Below are 23,039 nucleotides of genomic sequence, written 5' to 3' on the forward strand. Positions count from 1 at the left end.
AGATAGGACAGAAACAGATGAAACTCAGGTTTCTTCCTTAAACTTGCTGTAACTTTTGTTCCGGTATATTAGGGGGAAAATGTCATTTTCGGAATACATCCTTTCCAGTCTCTTGTAATAACCTAATAACTTGCGGTGTGCAGTGGCAGATTTTAGTAGTCCTTTTACTTGGTTATTAAGTGTGCCCTGTCTTATGCAATTCCTCCTCGTAGCTGGGCTCCTGTGACCCACCGGTGCTCCTTGTCAGCTGGTGGCTGTGTCTCTGCAGGGAAAGGAAACAAACTCAATGATGCTAACAGGTTGTAGCTTTGCTTGTTAACTCTGACACTAATATTAATGTTTAAGATGGCGGCTCTGTAAATAGCCAGCCCGTGGGAAGCCTGATGGTGGTAAGACAGCAGCAGTTCATGACAGGAACCGAAGATGTTCATATGGGAGCGCAGTTCATGACAGGAACCGAAGATGTTCATATGGGAGCATCTGGTTGACCAGATGGACAGTGGTGAGTAATAGAATTTTCCAAAAGTCAGTCATGACAGGGAAGATAGAGATAGGGATGGTGGGGGGGATGAAGAGATGAGTAGGATCAGTTCAGTGCCATTTTTAATCAATTTTGAGAAGTTAGGCAATGAGTGATGTATCCGTCTCCACCACGGGTTGGTAAACATGTTCTGTGAAGGGTCAGATGGTAAGTAGTTTATGTTGTGGGCCACATACGGTACTACTCCTTCCTCCTCTTCCTCCACCTCTTCTTCCTCCTGGACTTCCTCTTCTTTTTTACTCTAAGAATGTAAAAACCATTTTTTTGGTTCTAGGCTCTGCAAACACAGGATTTGGCCTTCGGGCTGCAGGTCACTGATAGCCCCTGTGCACCTTGGTTTTAGGTGTTAGAAGCAAAGGTGCTTATATTATTAATCAGTCCCTCTCCTGTACACCACACGCATTTGCTTTTTCTCCTGAGAGTTTACTGAAGGCAAAGCAATAATCCTAAATGCCTGTCAGCAAAACCAGAGGCCATTTATGCCTTTAACCAGAATCCGTGATTTTAAGAGATCGTTTAATAGGGGTTTCAGCTTTTGGTTGCCCCAGCGGACATGCTCTGCCTTGTATGGCTCTATTTTTTTCATGCTGTTAAGGTGTTGGGTGTGACCAGGATCTGACAACCTAGAGAATGCATTCAAAGGTGGTGCCAGGATGGACTGTTGTCACCAACTATGCAAGTTTCAATATTTTAGGGAGATCTAGTCAATTATTTTTGCAGAACTGGAAATCGATTACATACTAGGTTCCTACCCAGATATTTGTCAACCCTTCTAAGCATGAAATACAATTCCTCCTCTACCATGTGATTAGCCAGGGGGAGGGGTAAAATTATCTATTGGTTCAGCTTCAGGCAGTAGGGAAACTTTGGTGGAGTCCCCAAATGACCAGAACAGGGAGAAGAAGTTAAGATGGCCAAAGATGATAGCACAGGTATTGGGAGCTCGCTCATGCAGACTTTTTGTTTGGTCTACAGGGTATTGGCACAGGTGATATTTTTTTAATTAAATTAGTTCCCAGTGTTTACAATGGGAGGTGTCACATAAAATAGTTGTATCTTTTGGAGAAATGAGAATATCTGGTAATACCATGTCTGCTTGAGTTAAAATTGAGTAGGAGCTACCCTTTTGAGAGGATGAATGCCCTTCAGGATTACATAGTTCTTATTGTTTCTTGTCGTCTCACTAACCAGAAGACTTTATTGATTTCTGTTACTTGCATGACCCATGTAGGCATGCTGAATTTGCAACCCCTGCTTTAGGGGAACAACACATGCCTTCTTGCCCTTTATATTTTTGCCAAGATAGCTGTGTCCTTGATACCTCTTTTTATGGAAGATTATGGCCATTTGACTAGAAGCAAAGACTAGCTCTTACTGGGAAGAATGTCAGGATATGCATCAGGGAATCTATGAGGGAAAATGCAAAACGTGTAAGCATGAGAGTGCTGCTTGGTGACTAAAACCAGCTGTGCAGCCTGGTACAGAAGAGCAAACCAGACTTTGGTATTTTTCACTCAAAAGGCAAAAATTGCATGGTGAGCTTTTAAAGGCTCTGTTACATATAATCAGTAGGGTTACCCTAGGAATTTTTTCCAAGCTGGGACACTTTTGAGAGTCAGGGTCAACCTTCTTAAGAGCAGGATTGGCCATGCAATTTGTAGACCTGATTCAAAATGAATACATAAGGTCCCTTGTTCAAAGGTTAAGATTTTTCAAGATGGTGATGGCAGAACATCCAATCAGGCATGGGGCTCGGCGTGACTACATGGGTCATCTGCCCTTGACCTTGGCCCTGTTGAAGTGTAATGCCTGATAACAGATGTAAGCAGGATGCAGCCAGGAAAACTGAAATGTATAGCCACCCTAAACCAGTGATTCTCAGTGGCTAGCAATTTTGCCTCCTGGGAGACATTTGGCAGTATCTGGAATCAGTTTGGTTGTTAACACAGGGTCTGGGGTCGGAGGGCAGGGATGCTGCTAAACATCCCTTAATACACAGAGCAGCCCCCCACAACAAAGAGTAACCTGATCCCAGATGTCAACAGTGGGAGGCTGAGAACCCTGTTCTAAAGATAGGCAGGTTCTGCGTGAAGGCTGGGCCAGAAATTGATGGGTCAGTGTGTCTGGGATTGAATGTCACTTCCGAGCTATGCAGCTTGGCCTCCTTTTGCCTTGTTTACTTTATATGTCAAACGGGGGTGATAGTAATAGTGTTTATGCCTCACAATGTGGTGTGCTTCACACGGGTTAGAACATGTAAGGCACTTAGGAGGGACATAGGAAGAGTCAACAAATGTGAGCTTTTTTTTTAATTTCTAATTTTCTTATTATGATACGTTAGTCACCATACAGTACATCATTAGTTTTTGATGTAGCGTTCCATGATTCATTGTTTGAGTATAAAACACAGTGCTCCATGCAATCTGTGCCCTCCTTAATACCCTTCACCAGGCTAGCCCATCCCCCCCACCCCCACCCCCTCTAAAACCCTCAGTTTGTTTCCCGGAGTCCATAGTCTCTCATGGTTCATCTCCCTCTCTGTTTCCCCCCTTCATTTTCTCTTTCTTCTCCTAATGATCTCCCTGCTATTCCTTATGTTCCACAAATAAGTGAAACCATATGATAGTCATCTTTCTCTGCTTGACTTATTTCACTTAGCGTAATCTCCTCCAGTTCCATCCATGTCGATGCAAATGTTGGGTAATCATCCTTTCTGATGGCTGATAATATTCCATTGTATATATGGACCACATCTTCTTAATCTGTTCATCTGTTGAAGGGCATCTCAGCTCCTTCCACAGTTCAGCTATTGCGGACAATGCTGCTATGAACATTGGGGTGCATATGGCCCTTCTCTTCACCACATCTGTATCTTTGGGGTAAATACCCAGTAGTGCAATTGCTGGGTCATAGGGTAGCTCTATTTTTAACTTTTTGAGGAACCTCCACACTGTTTTCCAAAGTGGCTGTACCAACTTGCATTCCTACCAACAGTGTAAGAGGGCTCCCCTTTCTCCACATCCTCTCCAACATTTGTTGTTTCTTGCCTTGTCAATTTTTGCCATTCTAACTGGTGTAAGGTGGTATTTCAATGTGGTTTTGATTTGAATTTCCCTGATGGCTAATGATGTTGAACATTTTTTCATGTGTCTGTTAGCCATTCGTATGTCTTCATTGGAAAAGTGTCTGTTCATATCTTCAACCCCTTTTTTTATTTCATTATTTGTTTTTTGGGTGTTGAGTTTGAGAAGTTCTTTATAGATCTTGGATACCAGCCCTTTATCTGAAGTGTCATTTGCAAATATCTTCTCCCATTCCGTGGTTTCCCTTTGCTGTGCAGAATATTTTATCTTGATGAAGTACCAAAAGTTCATTTTTGCTTTTGTTTCCCTTGCCTTTGGAGACGTGTCATGAAAGAGGTTGCTGTGGCCAGTGTCGAAGACGTTGCTGCCAATGTTCTCCTCTAGATTTTGATGGATTCATGTCTCACATCAGGGTCCTTCATCCATTTAGAGTTTATCTTTGGGTATGGTGTGAGAGAATGTGAGCTTTACTCACACAAACTGGCATGCGATGAGCCAGGAGAAAGAGACTCACGTTGAAGCAATGGGGATTTCAACAGGCAACTCCAGGAAATTGGGTGATGGAGCTGAGTGTTGTTGTTTATTGTCTCCTTAAGATATTCAGGGGTATTTGTGCAGCATCAGATTGTGAGGTCAGGCCCCTACCTTAGGTGTGGGGCACTAGCAGGGGCTGGCACTCAGCAGGACCCCATAAATATGCCCAGAGTGCTACAAAACAAAGTATACCATATCTACGTGGCCCTCCTTGGCCACCAGCCCCCCACTCCTCCCAGTAGACTTGTGCCTGGGGTAAGCATAAGACAGAAAACACAAACCACCTCTTTGCTCCCTGGTCTCAGTTCCAGCATGTGCCCTGCATCTTGTCACAAAAGCAACTGCTTCTGTTGAGGTGAGCTGCTGAGTTCAGTCTGAGCCTATGGGATTTTTGCATTAGCTTTGAAGGCTGACTGAGTAACTGGCCATTCTTCTAGAAGCTGGAAGCCTCCGGAGGGCAGAGGCTAGGCTCCACGTGTCTGTAATGTGCTCAGGGTCTGGCACAGGACTTACTAAATATTTGTTGAATGAACAAAAATGGGGGCCAAATAGGTCATTTTATGAGCAGAGAGAAAAAGAAAAGTGAAGCCCAAATACCAAATCCAGTTCCCTCTTAATGCCAAGCCAAGGCCCAGGTTTCAAGCGAGTCTGCTTTAAGAGGTTGTGGAAAATAGTCCCCGAGGATATCAATTTGGATGTACGGGTGGGGAGAGGATTTCCTTAGTAAGGAGGCATTAAAAGTTACCAGAAGCAAAGGGAGCAGTGATTTTGTTTTATGCATGTGGCTGAGAATTCAGATGGCTCTGAATAAATTGCTGCAAATCTCTTTCGTTCCCCCTGAAAATAACCATTTGAGTGCATCTGGTGTTCAACCAAATGCTTCACTTGGAAATTTGGCCCCAAATGGTTGATTTCACCAACAGTCTGCTTTATCAAAGCTGTGGTGACAATGGAGGCATTGTTTTAGCGAGTTTTGTTCACCAAGTAGTGTCTCTACTGCATTTTTCCTTAAGAGGAAAGCGGTCGTGCTCTCCTACTCACTTTTTCTTTTCTCTGTTTTTCTGTCTCTCCTTCTCTTTATAACATTCAATAACTAAGCCTCTGCGTGCTCTCTTTCCTTGACACTGCAGTAATATTCTGTGATACCTCGGTAACATTTCAATGATGGGCATACCCATCACTTTTCCTGCAAATGTCAGAACAACGGAGAAGGGTGAGAGGAAGTAAAGACGGCTCTTTGGGTGGTTTATGCCAAACATCTGACAGAGCTGGAACCAGGATCAGACTGCCATGAGAATGGGTTGCGTTAAGAAGCCAAGGAAGACCACATGTTTGGCAGATTGCTAATTTCCACTTGAGAGAAGGCCCCTGGGACAGTGGGGGTCTGAAGGCCTGGTAGAATTACTGGTAGATTCTGTTACTCAAGATGGCAGGGGCATAACCCTCTCTTAGCAGCCTAGACTTTTGGCCAGTTGCCATTTCTCTAAGCTTTGGAAATAAAATTCAGCTGCCTTTTATCATTCAGAAAAGGATTTGAGCCCATCCTTTAAGGCCTTTGTAACATCCTTAGTGCTTTCTAGAACACACTGGATTGTGATATGAACTTTATCTCTGGAGTAATAAAGAGGCCAGGTCGTACATGCTGGCTCAGTGTCTTTGGCAGGTGACTTCACCACCCTTAGTATTTGCTCCTGGCTCTATAAAGGGTTTTTTTTGTTTTTTGTTTTTTTTTTATTAATACCTACCTGGCCAGTGGGATAAAGCAAGTGATTTCTTGACGTAGTGTCTGGCACCTGCTCAGAACAAACCAAACTGAGCGGTTACTATCATTGACTCACAGTAAGAAAGGATACAATGGCAAGGGGGGGTGGGACATGATAGAGGTTTCTTATTCACTTAGTGATTCAGTCATTGATCCACATCTTACTGTATGCCTCCTGTGGGCCAGGACTCCTGCCAGGCACCCAAGCGTGTGACACACGCACATACAAAGAATCTCCTCCCCTCCCCCCACCTGCATGAAGGAGAGCGCTGCTTACATGAGAGTCCATTCCCTTTTTGTAGAGGAGGGAGTGCCATTGTGGAGGCAGATGGCGGGGTACATGACCAAAGCTGGCCTTTAGCTCTCCAGCCATTTACTATAAAATCCTGGGGAGCAGAGGAACTGTGTTTCATTCATTTTTAAGTTTCCAGCCCCTGACATTAGTGCATGACTTAAAGGTGATGCCCAGAGCATATGAATGGATGTAATAAGTGAAAGACCTGAAGAACATTCAGTACAGAATTCATTGAAAGGGGTAAGGGGAGAGGCAGGGCTGTTAGGGAGTGTGTAAGCAGCAAACCAAGTTGAGGGGCTTAGTCTAATAGAGGGATAATTAAAGTTGGAACGAGTAGCTCCATCTGGCTCTGTGCAAGGGTCTGAATGCTGTATTTCATCTAATTTTCACAGCTCTCCTAAGGGATAGGGGTTGGTTTTTGAATCCTGCTTATTTTTACGGAAACGCGTGTATGTGAAATTTAACTAACTGCAAAGGTATGATCATAGAGATGATGATTAGTACTACAGTATTTTCTCCCTTCATGATTTATTTGTATACATCCCATTCCCTCCTTAGCAACCCCTCCTTAGCAACCCCTAAATCTTGTTCAGAAGTTTGTATTCCTCTTTCCTTGTTTTTCTCTGTACTCATATAATCCTATACAAAAATGCGTATCTACAGACCCACGGAGATAGATACACACACACATGTAGATACATATGTAAGATGGGTGTTTGGAAGTCATTGTTTATATTATAAAATTGTGATCCTGTTACACATTTCCAAAACTACCCCCTTGGCTTTCTCAATTAATAGTAAATACCTAATGGAAATACAGCATAGGTCTGACTCAAGGGTTGGCCAGCTGTGGCCCATGAGCAAAATCTGGCTTATGCCTGTTTTTATAAATAAAGTTTTATTAGAACACAGCTATGCCCATTCATTGATATGTGGTCATGGCTGCTTTCACAATGAAACAAAAGAGTTGATTTATTGGCTTGATACAGACTGTACAGCATACAAAGCTACTTGCTACCTGGCCCTTGACAGAAAAGGTTGCCAACCTTGCTCTTATCCATTCTTTTTAATGGAATGCTTGATATTTCAGGGTCTCGATGTGACACTAACTTATTAAGCCTATCTATGGGAATATCAGATTTTGGGGGCCTCATATAAACAATTCTACACCATACATCCTCGTATACGTGCCCTTATGTATGTTAACTTTAACTGAGTTTCTAAATTTTACTTTATTTAACTGAATTTTCTAAACCGAGGAGCAGGATTGCTGAATTAAAGGTTGTTAGTATTTTTAAATTTAAATGTTGCTATATTGCCTTCCAAAATACTGGAGTACTTTGCATTTCATTGGGAGCACTATTAGGTCTGTTTCGTAGAGGGAGAAACTGAGGCTCAGTAGCTCACAATTAGTAAGTGAAGAGTCAGGAGAGGGATGTAAAGCCCAGTACATGGATTCAATGGGACTGACAGGGAGGATCAAATTTGGGGACTTTGTATAGGTAGAAAATGGAGGACTTCTGGGGCCCTAGTGTGTGCTTATGGGCTGGGCACGGGGGGAAAGGGCGAGAGCATGGGGAAGGGAGACTCAGGATAGTGCTTCTCCATCTTCAGAGTGCATCAGAGTCACCTGGAAGGCTTCCTGAGCCACAGGTCACTGGGCTCTACCACGAGTGTTTCACAGGTCTGTGGTGGGGCATTGGAATTTGAATGTCTAGTAAGTTCTCAAGTGATGCTGATGTTGCCAGTCTGGGCACCACACTTTGAGAACGCTGCTCTAAAGTGGCTCTGAGGATCTGGCTCCTTGGTATCTGGAAGAAATGGAACAAGAGCTAGAGACAGCACAGCATGGGACCGCATGCCTTGATGTCCTGTATACCTGTAAAGATTCACAGGAAGACATATGCCAATCAGTGAGTGTACTCCTCTGATGGGAACAGAGTGTCAATGCGTGCATAGTTCCCTCATTGTTTTATTATTGGACACTAACCACTCTTTACATGTGTATCAGTGGTCTGTGTTTACAGGGTTTGGGAAAGCAGGAACATGTGATGCTGTCTCACTGAAGAACACTAGACCCTTTTAAGAGATCATTCCTCCTGCCACACAGAGGGGAGGGTGCCTGTCCAGCAGGTGGAGAAAAGGGGCACAAGAGCCTCTCTGTACACCTCTGTATGCCACCATGAGAATGAATGACATCTCATGCATCACGTGGTTGCCCCGCAATGATTGCAGAACTTTTTCAACAGCATTTGCATCTCTGTTCAGGAGGGATTGGTTACCGCCACTTAGCATAGCAATTAGCATTTTAAGCAGTTTGTATTGATTAAGTGAATCTGCTTCATCAAGCAGAAAGAACCCCACAGAATGCAGCAAATGTAGTTATCTCAATAAATGACTCCTAGCACCAAACCATACAAGATATATTTGCTAGAACTTTACAGTGTGTTTGATAACCTTCAGAAATAGAGGTTTGTCAGACTTGGTAAATAGATTGCATGCTCCACAAACACATGCTTGATCTTTATGTCTTTTTTCTTTTCTTAAGTATTGTCTAAAACCACTGTTCTCTTTTAAGAGAGACATTTGGTCTGAATTTTATAAGAATAAGCCTAACATTTTAAGATTCCGTTCAAAACGTATTTACTATTCATGAGATATTTGAAGTACTTCTCTCTGGCTAGAGATTTGAAATTACGTTTTAGCTTCTTCGAGAACTCTTTTCTCGACTCCTTTTAGCTTCTCCTGGTTTTCATTTTCTCATAAGTCTCATTTGGAGAAGACCCAAACGGGTAAGGGCTGGGGAGGGGGAGGGCCTGTAAAGCTACGGTGTTGAAGCAGAGAGATGTTGGCTCTGTGCAAGCCTAGCCTTGGAGGAGTGCTGTTCTTACACATAGTCCTCAGTGCCTTACTGAGAGCTCCAGAGTTCTTTAAACTAGTGAATGGACGGGGTGCAGTTGAGAGAGGAAGCTGTGATTTATTTTGAGATGCATTTAATATCAAAAGGAGACTTTTGGATTAAGAATTGGATTTGTGGGGGCGCCTGGGTGGCACAGCGGTTCAGCGTCTGCCTTCGGCTCAGGGCGTGATCCCGGCGTTGTGGGATCGAGCCCCACATCAGGCTGCTCAGCTATGAGCCTGCTTCTCCCTCTCCCACTCCCCCTGCTTGTGTTCCCTCTCTCTCTGGCTGTCTCTATCTCTGTCAAATAAATAAATAAAATCTTTAAAAAAAAAAAAAAGAATTGGATTTGTGCATGATGTAAAAAACAAATCCTGCATGAGGACCTGCAGTGTAATATAAGTCTCTCTCCCAGGCTTTATCACCCCAGATGCCCAGTTTACTTTCTCAGGAGCAAACACTTTGCCAGATTCTTGTGTATCCTTCCAGAATAGGTATCACTTATTAAATAGAAAACATATCTACTTATTAATACATTCATTCATTCTACAAATATGAATATCTACCTTGTGGCAGGCCCTGTTCTAGGAAGCAGGAGTGCAGCAGAGGACAAGAAACAGTCCTTGTCTTCAAAGAATTTGCTGCATTGTTGTGGGGGATGAGACAGGCAATCAACAATAGAAATATAAATCTATATCAAGAGGTGGTGAATGCTCTGAAGAACATTGCAGTGTAAAGCAGGAGAGGACAATGGAGGTTCTGATGGGGTGATACTCTGGCAGAGATCTGAGGGAAGTAAAGAATGAGCCTTGAAAATTTTTGAGGGCCAGTTGTTCCAGCCAAAGGGGACCTTACGTGCAAAGGTCCTGAGGCTGTTTTATGCTTTGCATGTTCAAGGTCAAAAAGGCTATGATTTTGAAGCAGAAAAAGTGGAGAAAGGGGGACTAGGCGGTGTAGTCTAGAAGTAACTAGAAGCCAGGCACTATATGACCTTGTAGTTGTGATAAAGACTTTGGATTTTCCTTGGGGTGGGTTGGGAAGTCATTGGAGGGTTTTGAGAAAAGTAAGATATGCTGGCTTCACTTTTAAAAGGATCTCCGTGGCAGCTATTTGGAAAAGACTCTGGGTAGGTGGGATAAGAGTATCAACAGGAAGACACATTAGGGAGCTATTTCAGCCATGGTGGCATCTACGTGAGTGCGATGACATGAACCAAGATGGCAGGCTGGACATGGTGAAAAGTGGGGGATTCTCAGCACATTTTGAAGATTAGAAAAACCAGATTTGCTGATGGGTAAGCAAGCAATCCTGTACGATAGAGAGTAAACAAGGTAGCCTCGTGGGTTTTTTTCTGCTTCAAGCAGAGCAACAGGTAGAATGGAAGACCCATTTATCTAGAAGGGGATGAGATTGGAGGGAGTGGACAGTGAGAAACCGTAGTTCAGAAATGGACGTGTTAAATGAGAGATGCCTACTAAGCACGTAGTGGACATGGGATGTTGAACACACAAGTCTGAGGTTTAGGGGACAGATTTGGGCTCCCGATGTGCGTTTGAAAATCATCACAGTGTGGATAGATGATACTTAAACCCACCCCAGTGATGCGCTCTCCCTGTGAGCATGTGTATAGATAAGTCACTGTGGCTCCTTATTTTTAGGATTGTTTCAATATCACTTCACAGAGATCTACCTTTTTCTTTTTAACGGCTACAGATTAGTCTGTAATATGGATGCCACAGTATTGTGAAGGTAAGACAGCTTTGTTTAAGAATAAAAACAAAATTATCAACTCATGTACTTTTCTGATGTTGTAGCATTTACAAGTAATTTTTGAGTCACTGTAAAACCCAATTTGACGTGTAAATTAAAATTAAAATTTTAAATTCATTTAAAAACTGGTTATTGGTATAGTCGTTGGTAGAGTGGGTCCCAGAATAAAAATTGTGGTTAGCAGGAAAAAAAAAATGTTAGGAAGGAGATTGGGTCAGAATTTAATTCCACGATCTCATCTGGTAAATTAGAAATGGTGAAGGAAATGAGCAAATAAAGTCTGGCACAGGCAAGGGGTGGGCTGCCATACAGAAGATAGTAGTGTTTAGGAACGTTAAGGTCTGTTCACGATATATGAAATGTAAAAGAGAGGATGGCATTACAGCCTATCCACAGGCATACAGTTTGTGCTCAATACACATTATGTATGCACATTTAAAAAAAAAGACTGGAAGGTAATTATTAACATGTTAAAAGGTCTCTTTATTTCTTTGCTTTTATTTTTCCCAGGTGATGTGTATAGGGCTTGTTTCAAATCTCCCTTATATTCTTTTGTGTATTTCCCGAACATAATAAAAATATATCAGTACTAGGGAAGAAAGAATAAATGTATTACAAGTTTTAAAGAAATGGGTCATGAACAAAATGTGGACCTCCCTCCTACCCCGTTTTAGGTGCTAAGCAAAATGCTACCGGCTACGTAGATAGAGGTGCCTTGGAGATTGTAAGCTCCCCAAGGTGCGGGAGAGAGAGACTTTGGTTTTAGGGGGACTTTTGGGTTTTCTCCATTCCCTACAGTTATTCCATGTGCCCACACTAAGAGCTTTGTTCATACTTACTCATTGAAGGCATTGTGTACTAAATGGGACCGGGTGATTACATATATTCTCTAAACATATTTGTGTTTTCAATTTAATTGGGTGGCTTTTTGTTGTTGTTGCCTGAATGCTTTTTAAAGCTTCTGTCCTGAAACCAGGAACAGTCCAGTATCAAATATTTAGATTTAAAAAGATGTGAATTTTCCTATTAGGACCCTTTTCAGAAACTCTTGCTAAAGACAGTATTTTGATTGATAAGGGCTTAATTATAATATTGCTAAATTTATGGAACCCCACAATAAGCCATGGATGTTCTTAAAATTAACTGCGAAGTAGAAGCTATTTTTTTCCTCTCTCTTTTTTACTGACGAGCTAGTAAGGAGTAAAGGAGGTTAACTTGCCTAGAGTCCTGCAGTTAGTAGTGGCAGCTTCCAGACATTAACCTGATTTTTGGCGGAGTTTGGGCTCTTACCACATGGAAAACCCCCCCCCCCCAGCATGATTGGTCCAAAGGACATAGGACAGTTGTTCTCAAAGTGTGGTCCCTGGACTGGTTAGATCAGAACCACCTGGAGATTTGGTAGAAATGCGAATTCCTGGTGGGTGGGGCCCAGGAATCTGCATTTGAATGAACCCTCCAGGTGATTCTTCTGCTTGCTAAAGTTGGAGAGCAGTTGACCCAGGGTCTGGAAAGCATAGGTAAGCCATATTTTCAAATATTCTTTTCAATGGAGAATAAATGGGCAGAAGATGAAGGCGTAGTTCAGGAAGCCCAGTGGAGAACGTCAATGAACAGGGAGGGTAGTGTTAACAAAGCTGAGTAGTGAGCGGAATAAAGCAGACATTGAGATGCCGACTTTTTTTGAAACACAGTTGTACTATTTCTCTCTCGAATTGTCCCTCTGACTCAACTTTGCCCACATTTTGTGCTTAAAATATCTGTAGAAGATAAATTGGTTTCTATACATTTCAACTGAGGATGCTGTCAGAACTGCATGAGCTCTGGAAGGCTGTCAGGTTGAGCAGACATTCTGGCAGAGAGGCGGCTCTGACTCACAGCCGAATCTCATTGTCAAAACTGTGTCCTGGTCCATCACTTCAGGATCCAGGTGGAGGAGATGGAAAATTATGATCTGATTTGCATATGCAGAGTTGCTCTTGGCAAACCCCCGCTCTAGTTACTTGAAGGAGCAACGTGGTGCAAGTTGAAGAGCCTGAGGAGGATGGAGTGAGTTCTTGAAGTACTCACCTGCCCTTGTGGCGATGCGTGCCTGTTTCTGAATGGGTCCAGACTGATGTCACAGACACGGCATATGGTACTCACAACCCACCGCAGCAGCAGATAGCTACATCCTGTCGTGCTGTTCAGTTTCGAAAAACACAATGCTTGGCCATAAAACAGTTGGACTCCGGAGAAGGACAATATGGTGGCATATTCGGCTAAGACTCACCACCGCTCTGTACTACTGGTCTCCCGCTCATAAAAGGGTTGTCTAAGCAACAAGTGTCAGCCAGACCAAATGAAGCACACAGAAACCAATAATGTGGTTGGAGGCGTGGAGGCCAGTTGTCTGTTTGTTTTTCTCACTGAGAAGCTATAAATAGCAGTCATTAGAATTTTTTCTTTCCCAAGAGGGTTGATATATTTTGCCCATCATTATGCGAGAAGGGCCTGGGCAATCAGCCTTTCCCTCACTGTGAGCCTTGGGAGGTCTTTAAAAGGATCTGTCTGTGTTGTTGACAATGATAATGATGGGAGACCATGCTTGGGCCAGGTGTCACTCAAGCTTAAAAGTCACTTCCCCTGGGACTCGTTGACCGGAAGTCATCAACCATTAATTTATTATATCATGAATTTTTTAATAGTCTGTATGGCATCTACCACTGTCTGATTTTATTTTTCTGAGGACAGCTTACTGAGATATAATTCACATACCATGCCATACACCCTTTCAACTGTACGGTTTAATGGTTTCAGTATATTCACAGAGGTGTCTCCATCACCACCATCAACTCCAGAATATTTTCATCACCCCCAAAAGAAACCTGTCTCCTGTAGCCATTACCTGGCCAGCCATAGGCAACCACTAATTTACCTTCTCTTTCTCTCTGGATTTGCCTGTTCTGGATATTTCGTATAAATGGACTCATACAACATAATGGTCTTTTGCAAATGGCTTCATTCACTGGCATCACGTTTTCAGCCTCATCCATGTGGTAGCAGGTAGCCGGACCTCATTCTTTTGTATCGCACTCTGATTACTTTTTACATGTTTTGTTTCTTTGTCTCAGTAAAAGGGAAGTTCTATGAGAAAGGGCACCTTGAGGCTCAGACAAGAGGAGGATGTGTCCATATCCCACGTTTCTTAGGGAGCACAGCCTAAGCTGGAGCACGGTCTCTGACTCCACCGTCAGTCTCTCTTCCCGGCAACGTAGTGTTTTTGTGCCCTATCAGTTACAACCATTGATCGGTTGAGTATTTCCGACCATCGGCAGCATCAGAGCTCACTCAGGCTGGGTCAGGAATAGACCTACGTGCATCCCTGCTGTTGAGGGAGAAAGTTCGAGTGTTCAGGTACAAGAAGACATTTGTTTGACTTTCACGAAGCCTGTCTTTCTTCCCTGGTGGGATCTTGAGCTCACACTGCTAATAGAATGCATAAATGTGTAGAGTTGAACTCCCCTGCTGCTGGGCCGTCTTGGCCAATTGTGCATTGCATGCGCACGTAGGCAGATCTTTCCCTGGGGCCTTGCTGCTGCTCGTCACCTGAACAGCAAAGTAGGATGAAGCCGAGTCTTATTACCACGTCCCCCACAGCCAGTGAGAGCCATGGTAATTTAACCTGGACCTAGAGCTTCCCCAGGAATTCAGCCTGGGGCTAACGGTGCTTCTCATTTGCTGAGTTGATGAGGATTGATTTCTGGAAACTATTCCCTGCTAGCTGGGCAAAAGTTGGGTTCATTCATTCATTCATTCATTCATCCATTCTGTATTTGTGAAGCCGTTGGAGGCCCTAGTGAGGTGCTGGGGATATGGAGATCAAATACATAATCACCGTTTCCCAGGAGTTTATTTATGGTCTGCAGTAGAGTTGGGTTGGTCTAGCAACTATCAACAAAACACAGAAATGATGGGAGTAAGAATGGAGCATGAGGGACACCTGGGTGGATCTGTCGGTTAAAGTCAGGTCATGCTCTCAGGGTCCTGGGATGGAGCCCTGAGTGGGGAGTCTGCTTGTCCCTCCGCCCCTTCCTTCCCCCCACTCATGCTTTGCTCCCCTCTCTCAAATAAATAAAATCTTTTTAAAAATTGAAAGAAAAAAAAAAAGAATGGAGCTAGAGATGTCTCGTAGGAGCACTTGATGTCATTAAGGGAGAAGAGATGTCAGGAAAATGTTGAGGGGTTCCTGAGCTGACTCCCGAAGGGAAGGTAGGCATCAGCCAGGTGGGAAGTGGGGAAATGGGTGCACACAGACCGCACGCAGCCTATCTGGTTCTCCCTGTTTGGCTGGCAGGCCCTTCTTTTACACTTACGGGTTCAATTCACTCATGTGCTTGCAAATGTTTAATAAATGGCTCTCTGGAAAAAAGTGCATGTGTGTACACAGAGTTGGGAAGTGATAAACAGAGGCACACTGTTTTACAGTGTTCATACCAAGTAGCTGTAACAGACTCAGATAATCCAGAGCATGCATCATAGTAAAATAACCAGGAAGCGATGAGTTTTGAGTAATACATCTGTTATGACTTGAATAACATGTATGCAATTGTGTTATATGTTATATATACAATTTATTTAACTGTAAGTTTGTATAATTTAATGTTTATTGGTGGCTGCATTTAACAACCAGCTCACAAAATGTCTGAAAAAGTAATACTTGGCTTTCACAAGCTGGTTCGAGCCAGCTCTCCTGCATCATTGGGGTCATTCTTTCACTCGGCAACAATGTGCCGAGCATCCGCTGTTCCCCAGGCACTGTTCTGAGAGCTGAGAATACATCGGTGAACAGAACAAATAACAAATTTCCCTTCTGGTTCTAAAATTCTGATTTTTAGTCACCGATCTTTCTAGCCAGTCTTGGACCTCCATGTTCCCTTTGCCGTCTGCAAGGCTTGATTCCCACTGACCGCAGTCATGGCTCCCTGGGCATATCATCCCCAGAGCTGCTGGCGCGCACACATCCAGGCATCTCAAGAGTCTCGCATTTAGAAGCAGCAGCTAATGACACCTAGTCTGACCTCCGACATCCTCCTGTAGCTCCTGCGGGCTGGAGCTGGTCTGGGAGATGTACTAAACGTGGAACTAGCGGAACCTCTGTGACCCGGGAGAGACGACTGGGGATTAGACTGTGTGCCTGGGCTCCTCTAGGGATTCCTCTCTGATTGCTCTGTCCCCTTGTCACTCCTGCTGCCCAGGATGCCCTTTTCCTGTCATCCCAGGGCACGCAGATTTCCTCCGCTTTGCCCTTATTGTATTATCTTAGACACAAGCTCTTTGAGGTTATAGACTATGCATCAGAATCAACAAGTATTTGATGATAAGCTGAATAAATGTTCTTTCCATTGATTTGCTCAGGTGGCCACACCTTGTAAGTTTATCATGTCTGGAAAAATCCACTTGGAATGTTTATGAGCACATGTAAAGACTGCTCCCCGTTTGGCAGCCATGGTTTTAGGAGGTGATTTGAATTTAACCTTGAACTTGAATAAATGTGGAGAACAAATAGGTACCTGTCAGTAGGTTCTGAGAGAAGGAGTTCAGGCCCTGGGAAGCAGGTGCCAGCTGCCGCCTTCCTGTGTGAACTCGGGTACTAATCTCTGGGCTTGTTATCACAGACTGGGCTGGATATTCCCCTAGTTCAGTGTCCCATGATTGTATTAAACTTTCCTAATAGTCACAGGATGCAAAATGGATGATTTGGATAATTTTTCTGTCTTTTTTTTATAGAGAGAGAGAGTTCAAGAATACCTATTTAATGGAAAGATGGGAACAAGACTGTCAGATGTGGTAGACAGTTCTACCTAAAACACCATTTCTGTAGTCACATTGAGTTCAGATGCATTTGATAAATTGGAGAATGATTCATTGTAATATCAAAGTGCATTGGTGCAAAACACACACACACACACACACACACACACACACATTTTTTTCTAGGCAAGGGAAGCCTAAAATAGCAGGAGTGGAGTTGCAACCTTTAGCAGGAAAGGCAAAAGCCCTCAATAAACCCCTGCAGAGACAGAGCCTCTTCCAGATACACTAAGAAGATAGGACGTGAGCAGAGGCACTGAAGGCTCTGCCTGGAGAGGTGCGTGCCTGCCTTGTGCAGCTGTGGACCAGCTCTGGGTCCTGTGGCTACACTGTCCGCAGTGCACACCTTTTCGGAAGAGCCTGTGCTCCATCTGCCCAGCCTGGACTTCTGAAGACAGCATTTCTAAGCAAATGTTTTTCCGTGTGTGATTTTTGGGGTTTTTTTTTTTTTTTGTCTTTTTCAAATAACCCTTGCAAAACCTCCAGCCTCCAAGCTGTCTCTTAGAGGAGTGATGACTTTGGTTAGAAAGCAGCATACGTTTTGAGGGGTCGTCCCATAAACCAATTTTCCCAAAAGAATTGCAGATGGGGAGGTGTTTCAGAAATGCCCATGTCACGAGATAGCAGAAATAGCTGTACTTCACATTTTTATGGTTTGGGGTCCTCTTTATTTTTTACTTCTTCATGTGACATTACCATGATTTTTGTAATCGAAAAACAAAACCAAACTATATAAAAGTGTGTACGGTTAAAAAAGAAAAAGGAGGAAGAATGCAACCTTTCTATGTACTCAAGATGACATAATTTTAAATCCTCTGAAAATGTAGTGTTACTTTCTATTCCCGCCCACGGTGTAAATGAGCACCCATTCATGTCCCCTGCACGGGGTGTGGAGACTAAGACTCGGAGCGCCTTGCAGCGTTAAAGAACGACGATGGAAACTTTCTGGATTGATATCTCACCAAATGACTTCTCACCCTTAAAGAATTGCATTGATAAACAAGATTTTGTTTCATTATTTTTCTCCAGAGACCATTAAAATGCCCCTTTTTTTCATAAACTATGGTACTCTTCCAAAGGGTTGACGAGGAACTAGAGAGCCAGCCTGTGTAATGTTCTGCATGAAACATGATGTTGGTGTCATTGCATTCTTGTTCCTAAATAAGCTTTCTAAAAATACAGTCAAATCATGCTGGCCTGCAGAAATATATTCGCAGTACTGTAGTGCAAAATTTGAAGTGACGGCTATTTCCCGAATGTTTTCTTTATATTAAATTGTTTTATTATATTCAATAGAGTCTCTTTTTAGTAAGGAAATCCAATAATCAGTACCTTGGAAGTCCAGTTCTTTTCATTTATTTATTTATTTTTGTGTTCCGTGTAAATGAGGTTAAATGTCACTGGAAGTCACTGGTAAATTAGTTTTTGCTTCTTTGATTTTTTTTTTTTTTTTTTTTTTTTGCTCCTAAGCTTTGAGACTTTCATGTGTACAGAAATAGAGAAACAGCCACAGAACTTTTCTACTAGCTTTGTGTTCGGCTCTTTGCCCTTTTGATCTGACAGGACATGTTTAGGGAAGAAATGTCCCCACGAAACCTAGTGCTATCTAATTCTACCTGGGGACACATTTTGGTAAATGTCCTATTGTGATAGGACCGAGGATTCAATCCATCGCATATAAATGCAGCACATGTAAATTAAATTATCTTTGGAATAAATGGCTCTAATCTTTTTTTCAAGTTCAATCTCATCAACTAGACTGAGTTTTGGTCACCAGGGTATGAAGCCTCCTATTATTTTGGCTTCACTGCATGAATGGACAGATATTAGGCCTGAATCTGCCATACTGATGAGGTGTGTAGAATGGAGAGTTTTCTTAAAAAAAAAAAAAAAATCTTCAAATGGGCCTTGCAATTCATAATAATAATAATAATTATGTCCTTCATTTTTTCCTGCACCTCGTTTGTGCTAAGCGGGTGCCGCACTCTCTGCAACCCCAGTGGGTAGGCATCTCATGTCACTGCTTCTCACAGAAGCAATTAAATGACATTCCACTAGATACAATGGTCTGCAACTTACCGTCTCCCTAATGATAGAATATACAAATGCTTCCTTTGTCGTTGACGTGAATCTACCTTCCTCTGGTTTGCAGTTGCCAAGTATGTCCTAGCATCTCAGTGCAATTAACCAGGTCCTCGGGTAGAGATGTGAGCTGCCTCCGGTTCTCGATGCTTATAAGCTTGTGCAAATCTGTGTATTTTGGGCACATTTGTAAGACTGATGTGGGTTATTTGATATCCAGACAACTCCAGGAAACAAAACATTGCAAATAGTCACTTCTCTTAATGCGTAATAAAACTAAACCATGGTTGCATTTAGACGGGGCTGAGAAGAGAGGGGGGCAGGGAGGGATACCCCACACCACACTTGTGCTTTTCCAGCTATCTTGTCCCCGTGTACCTGTCCTTCTACTCAACTCCTACCCATCCTATGAGGCCACCTTCTCTCTGAAACTTCCCTTGTAAGAACAGTTCCTCCAGGGTGTCAGACAGGACAGGTCAGGCTACTCCCCAGGACCCGGGGCCAAGAGCCGCGGCTTCCCCTTTCCTCCTTCAGTATCTGGAACGAGGGTCAGGCGCTTGGAAGAGCAGGCAGTGTTTTGTTCTGAGGCTTGTGAGAGAATACCCAATTCCAATCAGCTTGACCTGAAAAGAGATCCTGGCTCATATAATTGAGAAGTCCAGGGCTAGTTTCCAGGTTTAGGTGGGATCCAAGGTCCCCCCCTTTTCTTGGCTGTCTTCCTTTGCATCAGTTCACTGACTGGCATGCTCTCCCCGCGTTGTTCCAAGGCTGGCGCCTGCGCAGCCCCGCGAGGAAGCCCATGCATTCAACACAATGCTCATCTATCGTGCACCTACCACGTGCCAGGAAATATTCCAGACCTGGGGGAGAGAGCAATGAACCAAACAGGCAAAAAACCTTGGCTTACCTCTGTTGGTTCTCTCTTCCACAAAAGTTCTAATAAACGTTCCCAGGGGTTGTGTCTTACTGGCCTGGCTTGGGTCAGCAAGCTCGTGCTGACTCCCAGCGCTCCAGTTCCCTGCCAGGTCTTTTCCAGCCCCGGGGTCACTGACACGCTCCTTTCTTCCCTTCGCTGCAGCTCCAGATGAAGATGAGCGAGCGGGCCGCCTCGCTGAGCACCATGGTGCCCCTGCCCCGCAGCGCCTACTGGCAGCATATCACGCGGCAGCACAGCGCCGGGCAGCTCTGCCGCCTGCAAGGTAAGCGCGGGGCCACGTGCCCGGCTGGTGCGTCTGGCAGCCCTGTGCAGGGGGCGCTCAGCCAGACTGGCTCTCCCCCCCAGGGCCAGGGCCCCCATCGAGGCTGCACTCCAGGGCACGTCCTTGATCACAGTGTCCTGGGGAAATTGTTTAAAATGCAGATTCTTGGGCCCTCAACTCCAGAGATTCTCGATGTTAAGGCAGAGGAAGTGGCCGAGCAAACACCTGCACAGGGTGTGGGCAGGAGGGATGTGGTGCACGCTGCGAGAAACAGTCAAGCGCACTAGGCGCCCACAGCATCAGCATCACCTGGGAACATGCTACAAGGCAAATGTTCGGGCCCCTTCCAGGATCCCAAAAGTTCCAGGATCAGGAACTCTGGGGTGGGGCCCAGCTGTCTGTGTGGTCATCAAGCCCTCCAGGTGATTCTCGTGATCGTCTAAGCTTAGGAACCATGTGTTGTTGGAAAGAGATGCTCTGGGGTGGGGTCCTGGGTTCTGGTTCTGAGGGAACTCTAAGCAAACCCTAGGAGGCCTGCCTTCCAGAAAAGTGGGCTCAGAAACGGGATACAGAATAACCCTTATTTGGTGGGGACAGCAGAAACAATAAAAAATTTAAACATTTTCTTATCTTTTCAAATGCAGCTTTTGTGGTTTATAGTATATAAGAATAGCTTGTTCATATGTAACTTATAAAAAATAAATAGGCCTATTGGGGGGACCCCTGATGAAGAACTTTGCATGATGATGAGCTGGAAGATGTTGGAACTTTGCAGGGCATGCGTTAGACGGCACCTAGTTCGTATGCAGAAATCTGAATAAATGAATCTAAGAACAAATGAAGCGTCACAGAAAACCGTGGTCTCGGCCATAAATGGCACTGTTACTCACTCAGCCTTTTCAGCCCTTCCTGGTGGCCGTTTCTCCCCCAGAGAGTTTTTCCCATTCTTTCTTCCTGGAAGGCTGGGCTTTTCCCCCATCCTAGGTCTCTCTTTGTCTTTTCCAGGTCTTCCCTCCTGACTCCAAGGTAACCTTCCCAGATTCCCTTATAACTGGTGTGGAATCTTGATTATGTGTGCTCCCAAGACGGGGGTGCTGACCCCTCTCTTTAGGGTCCTGATCCCAGTGCTCACGTGTGGCCATTGGACTCAGCTTCCACGCAGCAGTAAAGCCAAGGAGAGCGGGGTCTCTTTTGTCCTCATTTTATCCCCCCGTGCCTTGAAGCAGTGACCATGCCCTGAGTATTTGTTGAATGAATGTGTACTGAGGGCACTTACATTCTAGTCTTTGTGACTGTAAGTTCTGCTCCCTAGCAGAGAGCATGGCACAGTGTGGATGCTCGGAAAAACATGTCCTGAATGCCTGTGTGAGTGACTGCACTCATAAATAACGGATAAACAAGCTTGCTTTCCAGAACATACCCACAGAGAGAGAGAGAGAGAGGCAGAGAGTTGGGTTAGATCAGGTTGTCCCAAAGACCGTTTGTGCCCTATCGTGTTCAGACATTTTTGCAATGTTTGAACTACATTATCAGCATTTTTCTCATATGCACACCCCCATACTATTATTCAATTTTACGCAGTCTCGTTTCCTTAAACAAATTCATTTTTGTAAAGAAAATTGTATGCCACTGCCTTTATACTATTATAGCAACTGGCTGTCTTTTTTAATACACAATAAGATAAACAGTAATGATTGAAAGTTTAGGAAGTATGCATTGCACATAAATTCACACAAAGCTATTGAATTGCTTTGTAACTTGACTTTCTACACATACCAGGATGGTCTTTACTAAGAAAGTATGTCTTTTTTAGATTCTGCATGTCAGGCTTGCAAAACAAAGTTGGGAACCAAAGTGATGTAGGCTTCATAGGGAGGAAATTGATAAGTGACCTTAATTCCTGAGACACTGCGTGGTAATTGGAGAAGTCAGTTTGCATCAAAGGTGATGTACGGTGGGGTGTCTGTAGAATAGCGTGTTTGCAAAGATGCACTGAGAGCGGGAAAACCTGAACACTTAGGATATGTTGCAGTTTTAGAATTTATTAGTGAATATCCCAGAGCTTAAGAATCCTCAGGACATAGAAGATGCCATACGAAGAGCATACTCCCCTACCTCTCCTTAACTAATCTAACCATCCTTAACCAAAACGAGGAGACATTCATCAGAAATGATGAAGCCTAAGGGTCTTATATATGACTGTTCTGACAATGTCTACATCTGGTTACTATGAGGAAACAGCTCTATTTCCAGCATAGAGACACATTTTTCTTAAGAACAACAACATAATTTGCAAATTTACCTGCACACAAAAAGCCCATATTACGGGTGGAAGCCCATATTACGGGTCTGGGCTGATTGTCAAAGACTAGTGATCCACCGATTCCAAAATAATAGTAGCGATGATGGTGCCTCTAACAGGAGAGCAGAGCCATGCACAAGGTCCCAGCAAAGAAAGAAATTTGCATTCTTTGAGAAGTTCCTAATACTTCTTTTTATCAAAACTAGCATGTCACAAATCAACTCATCAAAATTAAACGGGTTTATTCCCTTTATAGTTTGTATTATTAATTATCCCTCAACCCATCACTCAAAAGTAATGAGATATTACTGTAAAATCAGGTTTGAGTTTCTTGGTATAGATTTTTGAAGCGTTCACAGTTACGGTAGTTCCAGAACAGTAATTTGAGGATAGTGACTTCTTAGTTTCTAGTGAGATTAATGGCCATCACCATGAGAACGGACACCACAGATTTTCTGCAGAGGGTTTTCAAGATGATTGTGTTCTAGGTTTCAAGATGATAGTGAAAACTTCTCTTAGTTACTCTTTGTCACATTATGATCTTCACTGAACATGAATGTCCATATGAGTTCTTATGGCTTCCCTGTTTGGCCCCCTGATAATACTTGGTGAAAACCCTAATATCTTAGAATATCTGTATGTATGACAATGGCATTACAGTTGTTCCAGAATTATTAGTTTTTTGCTTTATGTTTTGGTACAAATTATTCCGTCAGATTATT

The 23,039-nt window shown here is 43.5% G+C and overlaps 1 protein-coding gene across 1 annotated transcript in view; it reads left to right on the plus strand.

The window, feature by feature from the left end:
* DOK5 (docking protein 5) overlaps nt 1-23,039 on the plus strand; it is a 153,234-nt gene that overhangs the window by 124,759 nt on the left and 5,436 nt on the right. The window contains exon 7 of the mRNA XM_040638492.1: nt 19,895-20,015. Coding sequence (XP_040494426.1) covers nt 19,895-20,015 — 121 coding nt within the window. The remainder of the gene's footprint in view (nt 1-19,894; nt 20,016-23,039) is intronic.

Source organism: Ursus maritimus, unplaced genomic scaffold (assembly GCF_017311325.1).
Source record: "Ursus maritimus isolate PB19 unplaced genomic scaffold, ASM1731132v1 scaffold_22, whole genome shotgun sequence".
In the NCBI taxonomy this organism is placed as follows: domain Eukaryota; kingdom Metazoa; phylum Chordata; class Mammalia; order Carnivora; family Ursidae; genus Ursus; species Ursus maritimus.